Raw genomic sequence first — 20,483 nt, forward strand, 5'->3', positions numbered from 1 at the left:
CAAAATGTCGATTTGAAAGGGTAGTTGACATGTTGGAAGAGACGGAAAATTTCATTGTATACCCTTATAATAAGACATATTTTTGTAATATAAATCATCTTTCCATATAAGTGCAAACAAAAAAAAACTTCATTTGTTTTAATACATCATTATATAAAAACTGTATATTTCAATTCTTTACATGTATTTGTACATGCATATTTTATGTACTTGCATTGAAGGACTCAACGGCTTACTGTCTATTCATCATTAAATTGTTTGTGATGAAGTACTTTGTACATTATGATGCAATATAAACATAATTCGTTTAATTAATAATCTAATCTATTTTAACCAGGCTGAAGCCAGCAGCCAATAACAGCAGCCACTAAACACGTAGAAGCTAGTAGCTAATAAGAAAAGTCATCAAAGTACTGAGAGTACTCGAACAAAAAATTATATTTTACTTAATATCAAAATGATTAATGCTCAATAATTTGTACGAGCATTGACGACTTCCGAAGCAGTAAAGTTCGCCTGGATAAGAGTAATAAATGCGTCCTTGTTGGATAGAAATGAAATACGTCTATATGGGTCATAAGTTATGAAAATAATGTTATCCTAAGTGTAGTCTTATTGATACAAATAGAAAAACTATATGCATCGTATAAAGTGATATGCAAACGTATTATGATATAAAAGACATGATAAAGTAAATTAAAAGGCATAAACATGTGCGTGTTTAAAAATTTATCTTCTGGCCTTTTCACTCCCCCAGAAACAACATCAATCGAAAATGAAAAAGACATCGTATTATTACGAATATGAGACAAAAAACCCACCCAGCATAGTGATTTAATTCTCATAAAAAATATCATATGTCGCAGTCAACAACAGCGAAAATCATCAGGTGAAATTGGAATTATTTTGTCTAAGCCATCGAAGAATACAACAATGACAATGAAAAGGGTCGGTTTAGCTCACCCAAACTTTGTCATATTTTAGCATTTCACAATGATAAAGGGGTGAAAGGCGGGTCATTATCTCTTTTATCTTTGAAGTGTGCATCAAACGGATACCAGGGCAGTGTAGGGGACCTATGGGGCTATTATTTCCCGGTCTCAAATTTGGGCTGTAGGGGTACATGTACCACCAAGTGGCTCCCAGGGGTTCTGGCTCATTTCAGGGGTTTATGTCTGACTTGAGTTTGACCACAAGAATTTGGAAACACTAGGATTAGGTAGAGGACCTCAGGAAGTATTCATAAAAGGCGTTAGAGGGCACATATAATTACCCTAACTTTGTCATATTTCCGTATTTCCCGATATAGGGGTGAAATGCTAAAATATGACAAAGTTCGGGTAAGCTAGTTGGACCCTTGCAGGGGTCATAGGTGCCCTCTAACGCTTATTATGAATACCTCCTGGGACCCTCTACCTAATTATCTTTTTCATGGTTTTATATTTGAATTCAGTTCCGTTACATCGATTTACCTACTGTATGACATCATACAAATGCTAACCAATATATTATTTTAAAGTATTGCCATGCTCAGAAACGCTGTTACAATTGCTTCGATTCTCCTAAAAGGCACATAATAGTCACAAACTACGAGCTATCAAGTACTATCAAAACGTTTATTGCTGAGCTTAATCATATCGTAGTACATATGTAGGATTTAAATAATATTACTTACGGTTAGTTAATATCAAGACAAATTGTGTACAATCGTATCTTTGTGGTTGATTTATAACCAGCATATTTTTATTTCTTAAGATAATTGTACAGAGTTGATATCAATTTTTATTTTGTAGAGTGTTATTTTTTATTCAAACTATCATGTGCTTGATAAGTGAAAATAAATATTCCGTTTGAGCTATAGTTTTACTCAATATATCCTAATCACTTTTTAGCAGAACAAATAAACATAATTAAATAACAACATGCGTTTTTTCCTTATTGATTCCATGAATTTACCACAACCCGTCTTCAATTGTAATAGAATGTAAAGCCAGAAATATCTAGTAAAATTCATTTTGCTGAAGAACCCCTTTTACATAGTTCTTTTTACAGTAATGATAGAAAGTGCCCGTTCTCTTGCTGTCTGCCGATATCATATTTTGTAACACAGTTGTTCTTTTATACTGTTCCTTCAGCATCTTCATTTTCTATTTGTTTGTCTTCTATATAAAATAGATAAAGATATACCAGTAGCATAGAAATTTCAGTAATTGCATGACATGAGTTGTTTTCCTTAAAATGAAATCTTTTAACGTGTTGTTGTGTTTACATATTGTTAATTTTGAATACTAGACAGTATTGTTGAATAAAGCATACAACATGAGTATTTTAGACCAAAATTATTTGTAAAAAACATTGAAAGACATTGAGAGTTACTTACCTTTCTCATCCTCGGAACATATTTCATCTATAATGTCGGACGAATCGAACTCCTCTTGTGTAATTTTCTTATCTGTTCATTAGCACAATGATAATACTTTTATTTAGCCATTCATTATTTTTTTTAATACAATTATCAATTAAACCATACATTATATTGTAATAAAGATGTGTTTCGAACGGTTGTAAAAAAATATATCTATTTTATTTTTCAAAAGCATTAAATAACATTATAATTACAATATAAGGCATGGTCAAGATCACTCAATTCTTAATACTTTATCATTGATTTCATTTCGCAATATTTATAAGTAAAAACATGTATTTTGTAAAAAAAAAAAAAAAATTTCTATTAAACTTTAAAAATTGTAGTGTTTTAATCATCATTGTTTTTAATATTTAAGATTTGTTTTTAAAGCCTAATATAAAAAAAACCTTGAACGACGCAATAGTCAATCAAATACTATGCATCGTACTCTAACATTTAAACTATAATGTTTCAAGATGAAAACTAAACCTTTTACCAACTTAAAAGAAGATTGAAGAACATTTTGATTAAAATTCATCACATGTCGAAAAGCATTTACAAAATATGTCGTCCTTTTTCTGTCCTTACCAGAATTTATTTGATTTATATTTTTATTGGAATGGTTTTGTTATTTTAAAAGATTGATTTGCTGTGAGGTTGCCGAAAAACCAACTCAAACAGGTTCTTATGAATAATATTTAAATGAAAATTCTATAAAATAAACAAAAACAAAAAATAAAAAACAAACATATCCACCACCACCCCCCCCCCAAAAAAAAAAACAATAACAAATACTTGCCTCCATCTTTGTCTAGTTTTTCAAACAAATCTTCTAGTTCTTCTAATCCTGACATTTGTATGAGAGTTATCAGTTCTTCTTCATCCACATCATAGTCTTTGTCTAAATCCAGGGTGCTAAAGTCACAAACGTTTATTTCTGGAAGAACCTGCAATAAAAGGTAAAATACAATGTACCTTAACTCATGTTAACCCGCCTTAACGAAAAAAATCTGCTTGCTGTCTCCCAAACGACTGACAGAATTTTGCGCTACTCAGTGTTTCATCACAATTCAAGCAATTTTGTAGGGTTCATAATTTAGAGAATTTCCAACATACGTAGAAAAAAACGGAATTGTATTTTAAACCACGTTGATATTTCTTTTTGCTATAAAAAGAATGTGCATATGCATCAGTTTCTATACATGTGCATTTCAGAAAGGTCCCTTTTTCATTTAAAAATTTAATATATCTAATTCTATTATCATACGCAAGCTACTATAAAATTTTCATGTTTAAAACAATTCCATAAAACATAAATTATAGACTGTTAAAAAAGTCATAGTTAACTATCATATCACGAATTTTTTTAATTTTTTTTTAAACATACATCGTCAGCTGATCGCTTTCCTGCACCGGCTATAGCTCCAACCGCCCGGATGACGCCGACCGCTGTGTTCACCGTTTGTATCGTTCTTCTGACTCTTCTAATTGCGCGGCCAACTCTCCGGGTAAACCGCCGGAAACGCCTGCGCCGCCATGATTCGGAATGATCAATGGTCAGTAGACAAATCAAAAGAAGAATGGTAAGGTAGCGAAATTTGGCCTGAAAAAAAATACAATAAATGTCAAAAATACGTAAAAGCATACGATAAGAAACATGCATATTAAAGATAAAGATAATCAATTTAGTTTTTTAAAAAAACAAATGACGGTTAAAGCGCGATCAATATATAAAAATATTTGATTTGAGTAAAAATATAGCAAATAGATAAAACGAATCCAAGTTACGGTTAGAAAAGAACAGTACTGGAAATGCAATCAAATTAAACAACGCGCAAAATTAATTCAAATTGTAAATGATCTTAATGTTTGATAACCCTTACTATAAAATAAAAAAAGATCGAATTCAAGATTCAACAAATTAAATAGAAAAATAAATTGACAGAAATGATAGCTACCATGTCTCCAGAGACGGTTAACACGTTGATGGTATGAGGATTAACTGTTTGCTGTTATATACCATCTCTCGACTTCCTGGTTCAAATCTGATTTGGACGAGAATGGTCAAGAACATTTTCGAAAATCAGCCTCGTAAGTGATACGTGACCAATCATCGGTTTCATCAACATAAGTACATGTACTTGTGAATGGTTGTACTGTTCACCTTTCCCCGTTTAAGAAGTTTGTTTATCGTGAGTGCCCCAACCCCTTTGGAGTGGAACGAATCTTTACGTGTGTGTAGCAGAATACATGTACATGAACATGTATAATTATGAAATTAAGAACTTATTTGAATAAAAGGAAAATAAATAAGTGTAACACTATAGTACACGTGCATTTCTTATCATATTGATTTTGTGATAAAACTGGCAAAAAAATAAGTGGAAAATTGGGTAGGATAAAGTTTTTTATGGTTGCATATACGCGGGTTGATCCAAAAGTAATGTTACGGATGCGATTAAATCGTGACAAACCGGGAAAGAGTATTAAAATCTCGTGCTCTAAGATTTCAGTTTATATTTAAAAATTTTAATGCATTATGACAATTATTTTTGAAGATAAAATATTTTATAATAGATCGTGAGGTGAGAATAATCGCCCCACCCTGGCGACGTCATTTTTGGACCCTACAAAGCTGATTTTTCAAGCTGATTTGTCTATCTCCTTATTCATTTTCAGCAGGTTTAAAACTGGAATTATTACTTCAACACTCAAAATGTAAACAAAAGCTTTTTTTACATAGCAAAGAATTGTAAACTCTGTAACTCCCTTATAACTCGCTAAAATTTTGGTTGCCAATTAAAAATGCCTTACTGAAGCATTGTAAACATTAAAATCGGAAAAATAATTTTTGCCCAAAATCGTGACCATGCCCCTTTAAACCTTTTTTTTTTGGGGGGGGGGGGGCTAACCCATAACGAGCAAAGTAATGTATCTTCGCACAAATTAATATCTTGAATCCGGAAGGGGGTGTATGCATGGTGATTATGTATTATCAACTTTAATCACCATTCTTTGATTGTCTATATTTACAGAATTGTTCATTTGGGCTAGAAATCTATTATTTTAGATAAGATCGTAAATGCATTATGTACATCCACATGTATGTTTTATTATGTTACTTCTTTGTTGCACTTCCTTCTAATACTTACAATTTGTGAAAATCTCGTATAAGTATTCAACAGTTATATAACACTTATATACTAAGAGGCAAATTTTTTCAACTTCTGATTTGCTACTCCTCTTCCTATTCTCATGACGTAAATAAACGTTCTCTAGTCTGCCTCTTAATATTTAATTTAATTGCGCATTAATAATTGATTATCTAGATCTTTCAACTTTTCGCATGTATACATTTTTTTTTTCAGAACGAGGTGTCGGACCAAGATGATCAGTTTCACAAGTTGTTCAAAGCTTTTGTTTACATTTTGAATGTTGAAGTGAAAATTCCAGTTTTAGAACTGAAATGATTTTGTTAAACGTTAGAAACTGTTTATTTATGCTTAAAATGAAAAAGAAGATAGACAAATCAGCTTGACAAAGATTTTTGACTGGTACATGGAACCTACATGTACGTAAACAAACACAGGGCTCGAGCCTTGTTTACATGACAAAGAATTGTGAGCCTTGTATCTGGCTCAAAACTCTACGCCTGACTCTCAAATTTCACATGATTATTAGAAATACATTCCTAAAGCATTGTAAAAAATAAAAACAGCAAAATTGAATTTGACCAAAATCGTGACCATGCCCCTTTAAATGCAATTAAGAGAACGTGCTTAACACACACACACACACACACACACACACACACACACACACACACACACACACACACACACACACGGGGTCGTGACATAAACAAAATTTCAAATGTTTGATATCGCTCTCTAAGTTGCGTCGTAAACGGAAACCGTTTTCAACCAACAGACACCATATAAGTTAGAAGTAGTTAAATACAATTTCTTTATCCCACGTGCACCTTCAAGTTACACTGGCGTCGGAAGCAAATTGAAAGTGGGGGGGCTAGACTAATCCTCAGAAATATTGATATTAAAGTAATTCCCAAAATCATGCAAATCCTAATCCGTGGGGGGGGGGGGGGGGGGGGGGGGCGGGGGGGGGGGGGAGTATACCAGAAAAAAAAAATTACTTTATACCCTAAATTTTTTTTTTTAAATCATGAAATTCCTAATCCGTGGGGGGGGGGGGGTAGTATGCTTCTGAATCCAACTTCTCAATCTTTCAAGGTAAATTTAGGAACAATAATCTTCTCCTGCAAGAAAAAGTGTGTGTGGGGGGGGGGGGCTGAACCCTCGATCATGCTATGTTTCTAATGGTAAGGTATAACTTTGAAAAAAAAAGTGAGGGGGCTTAGCCCCCCCCCCCCCCCCCCCGGTTCCGACGCCTATGAGTTAGAAGAAAACTTGGATATCTTTTTCGAACAAGGTTTGTTCAGCATGTAGTTTGTTGAGCTCTGTAGTTTTGGAAACAAAACCAAAATGTAAAAAGTTCGGAGACAGGCGGACGACAGGTTATTCAATACTTACATCTTGGGTTCAGGAAAGCTAAACATGATTTAAAAAACCAAAATCGCGATTTTAGGATTAAGCTAATAATGCTTTGACAAAATTTTTATTTTCAAGTGAGAATTGTCCTGAACCTTTAATAGAAACACTGTGACATAACTCGATTGTGTAATCCATACTATATAGTACTTGTAATCATTTACAAGAGTCTGCGTCAAGTTTGAAGTACTAGGGAAAAGCTCAATTGATGAAGAGTGAAAGCTTTTTTAAGAGTCAATCTTGGCCCCGAGGTGGAATTTCACTATCCCAAACGCATTTTTTTACATTAAAAAACCATGTCTGACAACTTTCTGTTATGACGTCCAAAAGATTACTTTCGGTTTATCCCTCCGCGTGTTTCAAATAGTGCAAGTCAAAATGAGAGCACACGACAGTTTATTATTAAAAGAATGATAAATTGTAATTAACTAAGCAAAACAATTACTTAATGAATAATCTTAATCAATCATTTTGCATTTCCCTACAGCGGATGACGTTTGTTTACGTTTTAAAGCGGTGCAGTGATACACAGTGTAAGACAGAAAAATCTCACACTGCTGTCTCACACCGGACAAAACGATCTCACACCGGTGAAAATGCGAGAAAAATTTGTACATATCTTTGTGGTTGGTTTATAACCTGCATATTTCTATTTCTAAAAATAAAAGTTACTGTACAGAGCTGAAATCAATGTTTTTTGTAAAGTGTTATTTTTTTATTCAAACGATCATGATACATGTGCATTATTAGTAAAAGTAATATTGCGTTTGAGTTTTTACTCAATATATCATAATCAGTTTTAATAACCGTTTAAAAAACATAATCAAAATATCAGTAACATACAATATGGGGTTTTTCCTTAATTAATTCCATTTTTAACGATGGCCCTTCTTCAGTTGAAATAAGATGTAGAACCACTTTCACAAAATCCTTTTTACAGTGATGATAGAAAGTGTCCGTTATCTTGCAGTATGTCGATGTCATATTTTGTAGCACAATGTTTCTTTTATACTGTTCCTTTAGCATCTTCATTTTCTATTTGTTTGTCTTCTATATAAAGTAGATAAAGAAATACCAGTAGCATAAAAATAACAACAATGACATGAGCTGTTTTTCTTAAAATGAAATCTTTTAACATGTTGTTGTGTTTACATATTCTTTTGAATGTACAGTATTGCTGAATTAGGCACACAACATGAGTATGTTAGACCAAAGTTATTTTTTCCAAAAAATATTGAATGACATTGAGATTTACTTACCTTTCTCATCCTCGGAGCATATTTTATCTATAATGTCGGACGAATCAAACTCTTCTTTTGTAATCTTCTTATCTGTTCATTAGCACAATGATAATATTTCTTTTAGTTATTCATTATTTTTAAATATAACTATCAACTAAACCCTTCATTATACTGTAGCTAAAATATATTTCGAACGAATGTAACAAATCTATCTATTGTATCAAAAGCATAAAATAACATTGTTACAATAAAAGACATAGTCAAATAGACTCAATCGTTAATATTTTTTTTCATTGATACTGCATCGTACAATAAAATTATAAACTACAATATATGATATTTCAAGATGAAAACTAAAAATTTTACCAAGTTCAAAGATAATTGAAGAACATTTTGTTTGAAAATTCTTCAAATCTTCAAATGTCGATAAACATTTTAAGAATGTCGCACTTTTTCTGTCCTTATCAGAATGTATGTGAAAAAAAAACAAAAACAAATACTTGCCTCCATCTTTGTCTAGTTTTTCAAACAAATCTTCTAGTTCTTCTAATCCTGACATTTGTATGAGAGTTATCAGTTCTTCTTCATCCACATCATAGTCTTTGTCTAAATCCAGGGTGCTAAAGTCACAAACGTTTATTTCTGGAAGAACCTGCAATTTAGGCAAAATACCTTAACTCATGTTAACCCGCCTCAACGAAAGAAAATCTGCTTGCTCTCTCCCGACCGACTGTCAGAATTTTGCCCTACTCGGTGTCTCATCACAATTTAAGCAATTTTGTAGGGCTCATAATTTGGAAAATTTCCCTATATACGGACCTACAGTATAGTAAAACGAACTTATATTCTAAACCAAATTAATGCTTCTTTTTTTTGTTATAAAAAGGATGTGAATATGTACCAGTTTCCATACAAGTGTATGTCAGAAAGCTTCCTTACCATTTTCATTTAAAAATTTAATACCTAATTTCATTATCAATGCATGCTACTATAAAATTTTTATATATAAAACAATCACATAAAACATTGATCATAGACTGTAAAGAAAATCAACGTTAGCTATGATACCATGAAAAAAAAATTTTTAAAAACATACATCGTCAGCTGATCGCTTTCCTGCACCGGCTATAGCTCCAACCGCCCGGATGACGCCGACCGCTGTGTTCACCGTTTGTATCGTTCTTCTGACTCTTCTAATTGCGCGGCCAACTCTCCTGGTAAACCGCCGGAAACGCCTGCGCCGCCATGATTCGGAATGATCAATGGTCAGTAGACAAATCAAAAGAAGAATGGTAAGGTAGCGAAATTTGGCCTGAAAAAAATACAATAAATGTCAAAAATACGTAAAAGCATACGATAAGAAAAATGCATATTTAAGATAAAGATAATCGATTTAGTTATTTAAAAAACAAATAACGGTTAAGGCGCCATCAATATATAATAATATTTGATTTGAGTAAAAAGATAGCAAATAGATAAAACGAATCTAAGTTATAGTTAGATAAGAACAGTAATGGAAATGCAATCAAATTAAACAACGCGCAAAATTAATTCAAATTGGAAATGATCTTAATGGTTGATAACTCTTACTATAGAATAAAAAAAAATAATTAAAGATTCAACAAATTAAATAGAAAAATAAATTGACAGAAATTAGAGCTACCATGTCTCCAGAGATGGTTAACACGTTGATGGTATGAGGATTAACTGTTTGCTGTTATATACCATCTCTCGACTTCCTGGTTTAAATCTGATTTGGACGAGAGTGGTCAAGAATTTTTTCGAAAATCAGCCTCGTAAGTGATACGTGACCAATCGTCGATTTCATCAACATAAGTACATGTACTTGTGCATGGTTGTACTGTTCACCTTTCCCCGTTTAAGTGTAACAGGGGGTATATTTGTTGAATGTTGAAATAATCAAACAACGCCTGTTCGGGTTCTGGGCATCTCCAATATTTATTAAGATAGATGGTAAACAAATGAATAGCCCTACAACGAATAACAACAATATAAATATACGGCATAAAAATATTACAATAGGAGCAAGTTGCGCTTAAGGGGAACAACTCTTTACATTAATCCATTACACATCTATGAATTACGTTATGTATTAATTCATGTATCTAAAAATAGGTTTACAATGATATTCATCTGTAATGTCTATAAACAGATTAAGACATCACTATATTATTCTAAATCATAAAACACAGTTAAACATACCATTCTATGGGAATGCGCTCTTGTACAGTATTACAACTCAATGGTATGTACAGTGTACTATCTGGTATGGCAACTACAAATTATTGTAAAGTTTACATCAATAAACTTGTACTTATGTTCACAATATAAAGGGATAAAAACAGTGAACATATTCATGTTATTCTTATCTATTAAAAAGTTGATATCTCACAAAATCATTCACTCTTATTGTGCATGAGCTTTTGTTTTAATTTGGCAAAATTATAGAATTCACTGTTAATGAAATGTATAACTATTAATCAAAATTATTAGAATTAGTAATGTTAACTTACCAAGAGGTAGAGTTTGTTACGTTTCAAAAGTCATCTTTCATATTACGAAAACACCTCCACTCTCTTTGATGTGACAAAGAAATATGACAAACCAGCTCCAAGAATTTGGAGGGAAATATCAACAACCAATAAAATCAAAGAAGACAAAACTAAAAACCAATTGAATACCTAGATACATTATATATTTGGCCAGAACCTTAATTACAACCCTAAGGCAATTTATACCATGGTCAAGATAGCTGCCTGTTCTATTCAATTGACCATGACCAGAATTTTAAGTTTATTAAAGATTTTATTATATACTTTAGTATTAAGTTTTAAGTTTATTTGTACAATAATTAAAACATAATTATATTAATTTAATTATCAATAAATTAATTACTTTTATTTATAGATTTATTAATTTCATAATTAATAAATCTGTAACTCCTACAAACTCCCCCTCCTTTTAAAATGACTTCCACGTCATTTAAAGGAGACTTACCAATTCTGAGTCTGCAAAAAAAAAATAAAATCACATATATAAATCTGAAAACAATACAATCAAAATTTCTTGATAAACATTTTTAAAAACTCTTTTGACATTTCTTTGTCCATTTCTTTCAATTCAGATGCCATTTCCTTAAAGCATAACACTTTCTCTTTCCATTTGGATGGTTGGTATGCCAACTGACTGCACACAAAGTTTTCCATCCATTTTGGCTTTTGTCTAACTCTTGTTGACCTTCTTGGGATATTCTGATCATCATCATCAGCATCATCATCTTCGTGCATTTCATCCTGAGTATCATCAAGAACTCCTGAAATACTACTATTGCTACTGCTACTGCTACTGCTGGTATCAGGATCATCAGATGCCTCTGTGTTCTGATTAGGAGCGTCCTCCCTTGATCCTTCCTCCAGGCACTCCGCACTTTCCTGATCGTCACCAGTTAAAGTGGGAATGCTTCCATCCTCAGACGTATCTTCGTTCTGTACAGGGTATAATTCCCCTGTCAGATAAATACTGTCATCATCAGAATCTACCTGATGATGGATGGATAATTCCTCAATCTCAGTTTCCTCAGTTTTCTTTTTCCTAATCCTAGGTGCTGGAACAGGAGAAGTCAACTTTGATCCAATAGGGAGCAAGAGATTCCTATGAAGAACTCTTTCTTTCCCTTGATCATCCTCCCTCTTGACTTTGAAAACTGGGATGTCTCTGTTAGGCTGACTGATGATATAATACGGATGATCTTCCCATCTGTCTTGAATCTTATGTCTTCCATCAAACTTGACAACACGAACGAGAACCCTATCACCTTCCTTTAAAGAAACTCCTCTGATCTTAGAGTCATAGTTGGACTTCTGTTTTTCCTGGGAATTCTTTATCGCTGTCTGTGCTTTCTGATATGCACTCTGGAGTCTATCTTTCAGGTTCTCTATATATGCTGAAGTTGTTGAGTTCTTAACCCTATTTCTGTTTAAACCAAAAACTAAATCTATGGGCAGAATTGGGTCTCTTCCAAACATCAAAAAGTAGGGAGAATAACCTGTTGAATCATGAATAGTTGAATTGTAGGCATGTACCAATGGATAAATGTATTTCTTCCAATTATGTTTCTGTTCTGGATCTAAAGTTCCTAGCATTGAAATTAAAGTACGGTTAAATCTTTCTGTAATTCCATTTCCCATGGGATGGTAAGGAGTGGTTCTTGATTTTGAAATTCCGGTTATTTGACATAGTTCCTTAATGATGTTACTACAAAAATTGGCTCCTTGATCTGAGTGAAGTTTTCTCGGCAATCCGTAATGCACAATAAACTCATTAAAAATGGCCTCTGCAGTTGTTCTTGCAGTTTGATTCCTAGTTGGCACTGCAATGGTAAACTTGGTGAAATGGTCTGTCATGACTAATATATTCTGGATGTTTCCTTTTGATGGTTCCACTGTCAAGTAATCCATGCATACCAACTCCAAGGGTTCTGTTGTTGTGATGTTAACAAGGGATGCTCGTTGATTGTCAGGTGTCTTGAATTTTATGCATCTTCCACAGTCATTTATCCACTTCACTATGTCTGGATACATCCTAGGCCAATAAAATCTTTCTCTGACTAAAGCTATTGTCTTGTCTCGGCCAGGGTGACCCATATTGTTGTGCAAATACTGTAGAATCAACTGACTGTATGCACATGGCACAACATACTGCTTCTGTACAACTCCATCTCTCTGTGTCACCCTGACTAGAAGGTTGTCTTCCAACTCTAACTTCTTAAAGTTTTGATGTAAAATAGCTTCAGTCTCACTATTGGCTGAGTTCTTTGGAGGTCTCTTTCCTTGTCTGATATAGTCTATAATAATGGAGATAACAGGATCTTCCCTCTGGATCTGCTTAAGATCGATATGTCTGTCAAACTTCTCCAGTATATCAGTAGTCTGTAATTTCTGGCATACAGAAGGGGGAACTGGGAGGGTCTCAATGTAGGGCTGCTTTTCATCCATAACTGCTCTGACTGTATCTCCATCCATAGTCTCCATCTTAGATGGCAGTCTAGATAGCAGGTCAGCATCAGTATTTGACTTACCAGGTTTGTATGTGATGCTGAAGTTATAGGATGACAAAGCTGCAACCCAACGGTGCCCAGTTGCATCAAGCTTAGCTGATGTCAGTACATATGTGAGGGGATTATTGTCAGTAAAAACAGAAAAAGTCTGACCTGTCAGATAATCAGAAAACTTCTCTGTAATCGCCCATTTTAATGCAAGAAATTCCAACTTATGAGTTGGGTAATTTCGTTCTGACTTACTAAGTCCCCTACTAGCATATGCTATGACCCTTTTAACACCTTCCTGTTCCTGGTACAGGACTGCCCCTATGCCACTTTGACAGGCGTCTGTATGAAGCTCAAATGGGGAATTGAACTCGGGATAACCAAGTACTGGCGCTGAAGTTAATTTCTCCTTCAGTAGAGCAAAGGCCTTCTCCTGACTTGGTCCCCAATTCCAAGTAGATGTTGGCAGCTTTTGTTTTCCTCTAGGCTTCTTCCCAACTGCCATTATATTAATTAAAGGGCGGGCAATCTTGGAAAAATCTTGAATGAATTTCCTATAATACCCTGCAAAGCCGAGGAACTGCCGAACATCTTCAGGAGATTTAGGTGTAGGCCAATCTCTCACTTTGTCTACTTTCTCAGGGTCTGCTTGTACCCCATCTTCAGTGACAATGTGGCCTATGTACTTTACCCTTTTCATAAAGAAGGAACATTTCTTGGGAGACAATTTCAATCGAAAGTCTCTAAATCTCTCAAAGACTTGCTTAAGTCGATCAAGGTGCTCTTCAACAGTCTTAGAAAAGATGATTACATCATCTAAGTAAATGAAACAAGTCTTATAATGAAGATCACCTAAACACTGTTCCTGCAACCGTTGGTATGTTGCTGGGGCATTAGCGAGTCCGAAAGGCATCTTATTAAATTCGAAAAAACCTAATGGCCCCACAGTGAAAGCTGTTCTTTGCTTGTGTTTTTCTATGATTTCAATCTGGTGATAACCAGATTTCATATCCAGAACGGTGAAATATTTGTTCCCAGACAGTGAATCCAGGATTTCATCTATCCTGGGCAGGGCGTAATTATCTCTAACTGTCCTTTGATTCAACTGTCTGTAGTCAACACACATTCTCAATGATCCGTCATGTTTCTTCACCAAAACAACATTGGATGAGAATGGCGAGTGTGACGGTCTTATAATTCCTGCAGCTAAAAGTTCCTGTATGTGTTGCCTAACCTCCTCTATCATGGCTGGGGGTATACGCCGATATTTCTGCTTAAAAGGAGTAGGATCTGTCAACTCTATATGATGTTGTACTTTGTCTGTACTACCAATGTCAATAGAACTTGTTGAAAAAATGTCTTGATATTCTTCAATAAGTCCTTGACATTCTTGTTTCTCCGAATCAGTGAGGGAATCTGAAATACTTACCTTATCAAGTATACACTTCAATGGAGAACTCGGTTCAGCTTTGACTGTATCTGCGATAGAAACTGGCTGCATTTCACATAAAAGTCCTTTAGGGGGAACTGACACGGTCTGCATTGTTACATTACTTACCTCTATTGGGATAATACTAGACTCTTCAAAATCATAGTAATGTAAAGTTGGAGTTATATCCAGGTCAGTTGGAATGCAAGACTTGTGTGTCGGATGCAGCATAGCTAGAACTCTGTTGTAAGGAATCTTTCTGTCAAGGTAAGCATGTATAACCACTCGACCATTGGGTGGTATGATGATTCTTGAAGATTCTGCTGACTTCATAATCGCGAGTCGACTTCTATTCCTCTGAAGCTGTTTCTCCATCAAAGTTAAACATCGAAAAGCTAAGTACCATGATGTGTGCAAGTCAGCATCTTGTAAAAATCGAGAGCCATGCTCTGATCGGGTAACTTCTAGCAAATGGTTTAAAATATTTGTTCCAATCAGAACAGGTACTTTAGCATTGTACTGACTATCCGGAACAACCAAAAACATACACTGTCTCAATACTTCCAATGTTGAAAGTCCATAAGTGGATAAGTCTACAATTACAAATCCCAAGTAAGGCATCATCTGCCCATCTGCACACTCAATATCAATCTGCTCTTCCAATGCATGCAGTTCTGTCTTTCCCTGCAGATTCTGTACATAAAATGTTTGGGATATTGTAGATACTGTTGCACCTGTATCAAGCAGTGCTAAACATGATACTCCATTAATAGCCACTTGAACTTCATTGGCTGTTCCTACTATTTGTGAGTTGATGGGACCATATCTATGCCGGCCGGACCCTTGTCCCCGGAAGTCGGCCGTCTGTAGTTTAAATTCCTTCTGTGATCTATGCGAACTCTGCATCCAATGGCTATGTGACCTTCCTGTCCGCATCTATAGCAGACAGTGCTGTTGGTGCTTGGAGGCATCTGTTGTCTTGGATCTACATCAGTGACTCTTGGCTCAGGCATCCTGGGAGTGTATCCTCTACCATGTCCTGAGAAACCTCTCTGTCCTCTTTGGAAGGATGGTCTACCCCTGTAGTTATTAAAACCATAAGAGGGGGGCCTATAGTAAGATGAATAAGATGTCTTCATCTGATTAATCTGAGCCTGAAGATCTTCAAACTTAGTATCAAGGGTACTTGTTGAATCAGCCTGAGATAAACCCGATTTTACTGTTGCAGGTTTCGGCTTAGATCTGCTCTGAACTGGATGCTCAGTTTCAATTTTTCGGATTTCTACCCGTAACTCATCAAAATCAGTAATAGAGTGGTATAAGTGGCCACTGATATCCTTAAGGTCTTGCCTCAAACCTTTATAAAACATAGTTCGTAGCATTTCGTTTGCTGCCTGATCCTGCACTCTGCCCATCTTCATTGCTTTACATAAAATTTCCTCAAGGCGACAACTCCATGCAGAACAAGTCTCATCTTCCCTTTGCTTAGCGCTGTAAAATTCAGCCAAAATATCCTCTTTCTCCAACACGTTTCCATAGATACTGTCTAACTTTGACAGAATTTCTTGCACATTAGCACCAACTCCTAATCTCATAATAACCTTGGCTGCTTCACCTTTTACAGACCTTCTAATAGCTTGAAGAATAGACTGTTCAGAATGAGATTCCTTCATGAGACAAATGACCTCATATTTCCATAAGTCATATGAGTCTTTCTCTTCACCTGAGAAGAATGAAATTCTCAATGGTACTTTATAGCTGTTATCTGATTGTGGCGTTGGTGGTAAATGTCGTGACAATGTTACAGGAGTTTTAGGTGGAATTGGAATTTTAGGCTTCTTTTCCTCCTCTGCCTGCTTTGTTAACCACGAAATGAAGTTATCTGGTTTAATCTTCATTTTGTCTAAAGTAGCATATAATTCTGTCATATCTTTCTCTGATAAACCACCAGCTGTGGCACCCTTTTCAACTTTTTCCTCATGTGGGTTACCTTCTTCGTGTTCCTGCTCTTCATCTCCTTGAGTACGCGGCATATTGGACAATAATGATATAAGTAAAATATAATACAACAATGCAATGATTGATATGGGAGGGCAGTTCAACTTGAACTCTCAAAGTTTAGATATACTGAAATGTTTACAGGTGGGAGTTCATTACAGAACTATCAAACATGGGTCACCTTTGTTTTTCACATGCAGTGATCTAGCAAAGTCTTAATATAGAGCAATAAGTAGGTAGTCCACTCTAGGAACTATAAACACATAGGGAGCTTTGCTATAATCAAGTATGTAGCACAGTGATACAATTCAGTGTACGACAATCAATCAGCTGACTGATATTGTTCAAATACTTATCAAATTCAAATTTATTCTGAAATAAAATGACCTGAAAAAGAAATAAAGTTGTGACACTTACTTAAATAGACTTATAGGTTCACCTTAGTAAATGAATAACTACAAAGACAGGTAAATCCAACAAATATCAAAATTTGTTTAGGTCTAATTCACGTTGTCTTAAATGACTTCCGGTTAACTTGCAAAATTAATTTTACGAACTTCGAGCTCGATCGGATTGCGCAATAAAGTAAACAAAACCGATCGCGATGCAAATATCGTAACCGAACCCGACGGAATTTAACCTAAATTTAAAGTTTTATAGGCAGATTATTTACCTTTTTTTTTTTTTTTAAGTTATAATAACTTTTAACAATTTTTTTACTACATCAAACAACTGTTACTAATGCAAGATATCTGACAAACTGACTAAACACCAATACACAATACTATGAAACTGTAATAACTGAACTCGGCTAACCAACTCAGAATATTGAACAAACCGAAGAATACCAAACTTTCGTCTTATTGTCAAAGTCAAAAGAATCAGTAGTTAATTTTACTATTAAAACTACATGGTTAGTAACCAGGGATGTTTGTTGACGGGTAATTTAGCAGTGCGGCTTGGAAACCTTACTTACCAATCTTACTCACGCAATAGATATAATACAGCAAATAAATATATCACATATAAACTACTAAGCGGGTACCCAAATGTAATAATGACAAATAACTTAACTAAACTAATATGACTTAAAGAAAAAAATATTGTGCACACCGATTTCTAGACAATTGTGATTTCAAAAAAATATTGAGTTACAGAATTGTTTCTTATTCAAAAACTTGCAAGTACCTGAGCTCAATATGAACAGTTTAAACACTCACCGATCAGCTGATATGTATACTACACAGATATCACATGACAACACAACACAAGCATATACATTTTCAGTGAACACAAAATCACGCTTGGATGAACGGGTCACTGGTATTCACAAGGATAATGGATAACGGACTGGGGTACGCATGGTTGCGGATTCTGTTGTATACAGCTAGTGTAGTAGTCCCATGGTAGTCCCGATATCCTCAGAATTTCTTTTGATGGTTGTGGCGCGGAGATGTCCCAACGTGGGCGCCAAATGTAACAGGGGGTATATTTGTTGAATGTTGAAATAATCAAACAACGCCTGTTCGGGTTCTGGGCATCTCCAATATTTATTAAGATAGATGGTAAACAAATGAATAGCCCTACAACGAATAACAACAATATAAATATACGGCATAAAAATATTACAATAGGAGCAAGTTGCGCTAAAGGGGAACAACTCTTTACATTAATCCATTACACATCTATGAATTACGTTATGTATTAATTCATGTATCTAAAAATAGGTTTACAATGATATTCATCTGTAATGTCTATAAACAGATTAAGACATCACTATATTATTCTAAATCATAAAACACAGTTAAACATACCATTCTATGGGAATGCGCTCTTGTACAGTATTACAACTCAATGGTATGTACAGTGTACTATCTGGTATGGCAACTACAAATTATTGTAAAGTTTACATCAATAAACTTGTACTTATGTTCACGATATAAAGGGATAAAAACAGTGAACATATTCATGTTATTCTTATCTATTAAAAAGTTGATATCTCACAAAATCATTCACTCTTATTGTGCATGAGCTTTTGTTTTAATTTGGCAAAATTATAGAATTCACTGTTAATGAAATGTATAACTATTAATCAAAATTATTAGAATTAGTAATGTTAACTTACCAAGAGGTAGAGTTTGTTACGTTTCAAAAGTCATCTTTCATATTACGAAAACACCTCCACTCTCTTTGATGTGACAAAGAAATATGACAAACCAGCTCCAAGAATTTGGAGGGAAATATCAACAACCAATAAAATCAAAGAAGACAAAACTAAAAACCAATTGAATACCTAGATACATTATATATTTGGCCAGAACCTTAATTACAACCCTAAGGCAATTTATACCATGGTCAAGATAGCTGCCTGTTCTATTCAATTGACCATGACCAGAATTTTAAGTTTATTAAAGATTTTATTATATACTTTAGTATTAAGTTTTAAGTTTATTTGTACAATAATTAAAACATAATTATATTAATTTAATTATCAATAAATTAATTACTTTTATTTATAGATTTATTAATTTCATAATTAATAAATCTGTAACTCCTACATAAGGAGTTTGTTTATCGTGAGTGCCCCAACCCCTTTGGAGTGGAACGAGTCTTTTACGTGTGTGTAGCAGAATACATGTACATGTACATTATGAAATTAAGAACTTATTTGAATAAAAGGAAAATAATAAGTGTAACACTATAATACACGTGCATTTCTTATCATATTGATTTTGTGATAAAACTGGCAAAAAAATAAGTGGAAAATTGGGTAGGATAAAGCTTTTTATGGTTGCATATACGCGGGTTGATCCAAAAGTAATGTTACGGATGCGATTAAATCGTGACAAACCGGGAAAGAGTATTAAAATCTCGTGCTCTAAGATTTCAGTTTATATCTAAAAATTTTAATGCATTATGACAATCATTTTTGAAGATAAAATATTTTATAATAGATCGTGAGGTGAGGATAATCGCCCCACCCTGGCGACGTCATTTTTGGACCCTACAAAGCTGATTTTTCAAGCTGATTTGTCTATCTCCTTATTCATTTTCAGCAGGTTTAAAACTGGAATTATTACTTCAACACTCAAAATGTAAACAAAAGCTTTTTTTACATAGCAAAGAATTGTAAACTCTGTAACTCCCTTATAACTCGCTAAAATTTTGGTTGCCAATTAAAAATGCCTTACTAAAGCATTGTAAACATTAAAATCGGAAAAATAATTTTTGCCCAAAATCGTGACCATGCCCCTTTAAACCTTTTTTTTGGGGGGGGGGGGCTAACCCATAACGAGCAAAGTAATGTATCTTCGCACAAATTAATATCTTGAATCCGGAAGGGGGTGTATGCATGGTGATTATGTATTATCAACTTTAATCACCATTCTTTGATTGTCTATATTTACAGAATTGTTCATTTGGGCTAGAAATCTATTATTTTAGATAAGATCGTAAATGCATTATGTACATCCACATGTATTTTTTATTATGTTACTTCTTTGTTGCACTTCCTTCTAATACTTACAATTTGTGAAAATCTCGTATAAGTATTCAACAGTTATATAACACTTATATACTAAGAGGCAAATCTTTTCAACTTCTGATTTGCTACTCCTCTTCCTATTCTCATGACGTAAATAAACGTTCTCTAGTCTGCCTCTTAATATTTAATTTAATTGCGCATTAATAATTGATTATCTAGATCTTTCAACTTTTCGCATGCATACATTTTTTTTTTCAGAACGAGGTGTCAGACCAAGATGATCAGTTTCAC

General features: G+C 34.1%; 4 protein-coding genes across 7 annotated transcripts in view; all 4 read right to left on the reverse strand.

Moving 5' to 3' along the window:
- The window catches only part of LOC128167508 (uncharacterized), an 86,351-nt gene that overhangs the window by 26,613 nt on the left and 39,255 nt on the right, over positions 1-20,483 (reverse strand). The window contains exon 1 of one of the 2 annotated variants that reach the window (XM_052833267.1): positions 2,240-2,244. The exons of the other annotated variant lie outside the window; for it this stretch is intronic. The gene's annotated coding sequence lies outside the window, so the exon portion shown is untranslated. Of the gene's footprint in view, positions 1-2,239; positions 2,245-20,483 lie in introns of those variants that run through there. 2 annotated transcript variants of the gene reach the window in all.
- LOC128167512 (uncharacterized) lies at positions 124-4,501 on the reverse strand. Its single transcript, XM_052833270.1, has 5 exons — positions 4,366-4,501; positions 3,795-4,010; positions 3,207-3,354; positions 2,381-2,452; positions 124-2,162 (listed from the first exon to the last, which is right to left on the reverse strand). The coding sequence occupies exons 1-5, from the start codon at positions 4,366-4,368 to the stop codon at positions 2,119-2,121; spliced, it is 483 nt and encodes a 160-aa protein (XP_052689230.1). The 5' UTR covers positions 4,369-4,501; the 3' UTR covers positions 124-2,118.
- On the reverse strand, positions 7,669-10,010 carry LOC128167510 (uncharacterized). Its single transcript, XM_052833269.1, has 5 exons — positions 9,880-10,010; positions 9,313-9,528; positions 8,721-8,868; positions 8,235-8,306; positions 7,669-8,025 (listed from the first exon to the last, which is right to left on the reverse strand). Exons 1-5 carry the CDS (start codon positions 9,880-9,882, stop codon positions 7,982-7,984), a joined length of 483 nt encoding a protein of 160 aa, XP_052689229.1. The 5' UTR covers positions 9,883-10,010; the 3' UTR covers positions 7,669-7,981.
- On the reverse strand, positions 10,124-12,504 carry LOC128167505 (uncharacterized). 3 transcript variants are annotated; one of them, XM_052833263.1, is made up of 3 exons: positions 10,751-12,504; positions 10,440-10,512; positions 10,124-10,208 (listed from the first exon to the last, which is right to left on the reverse strand). In XM_052833263.1, the coding sequence occupies exon 1, from the start codon at positions 12,422-12,424 to the stop codon at positions 11,294-11,296; it is 1,131 nt and encodes a 376-aa protein (XP_052689223.1). In that variant the 5' UTR covers positions 12,425-12,504; the 3' UTR covers positions 10,124-10,208; positions 10,440-10,512; positions 10,751-11,293. The 3 variants fall into 3 exon arrangements, with proteins under 3 accessions (XP_052689223.1, XP_052689219.1, XP_052689220.1); XM_052833259.1 differs by having other exon boundaries at positions 10,440-12,504; XM_052833260.1 differs by lacking the exon at positions 10,124-10,208 and having other exon boundaries at positions 10,249-10,512.

Source organism: Crassostrea angulata, chromosome 10 (genome assembly GCF_025612915.1).
Source record: "Crassostrea angulata isolate pt1a10 chromosome 10, ASM2561291v2, whole genome shotgun sequence".
NCBI lineage: Eukaryota > Metazoa > Mollusca > Bivalvia > Ostreida > Ostreidae > Magallana > Magallana angulata.

Coding starts and splice junctions, on each gene's coding strand:
- LOC128167510 (XM_052833269.1), bottom strand. Junction 8,869..9,312: donor GAAAGCGATCAGCTGACGAT/GTATGTTTTTAA, acceptor CCTAAATTGCAG/GTTCTTCCAGAAATAAACGT. Junction 8,307..8,720: donor AAAACTAGACAAAGATGGAG/GCAAGTATTTGT, acceptor GCTAATGAACAG/ATAAGAAGATTACAAAAGAA.
- LOC128167505 (XM_052833263.1), bottom strand. CDS start 12,424: ATGGGAAATGGAATTACAGAAAGATTTAACCGTACTTTAATTTCAATG.
- LOC128167512 (XM_052833270.1), bottom strand. Junction 3,355..3,794: donor GAAAGCGATCAGCTGACGAT/GTATGTTTAAAA, acceptor CTTTTATTGCAG/GTTCTTCCAGAAATAAACGT. Junction 2,453..3,206: donor AAAACTAGACAAAGATGGAG/GCAAGTATTTGT, acceptor GCTAATGAACAG/ATAAGAAAATTACACAAGAG.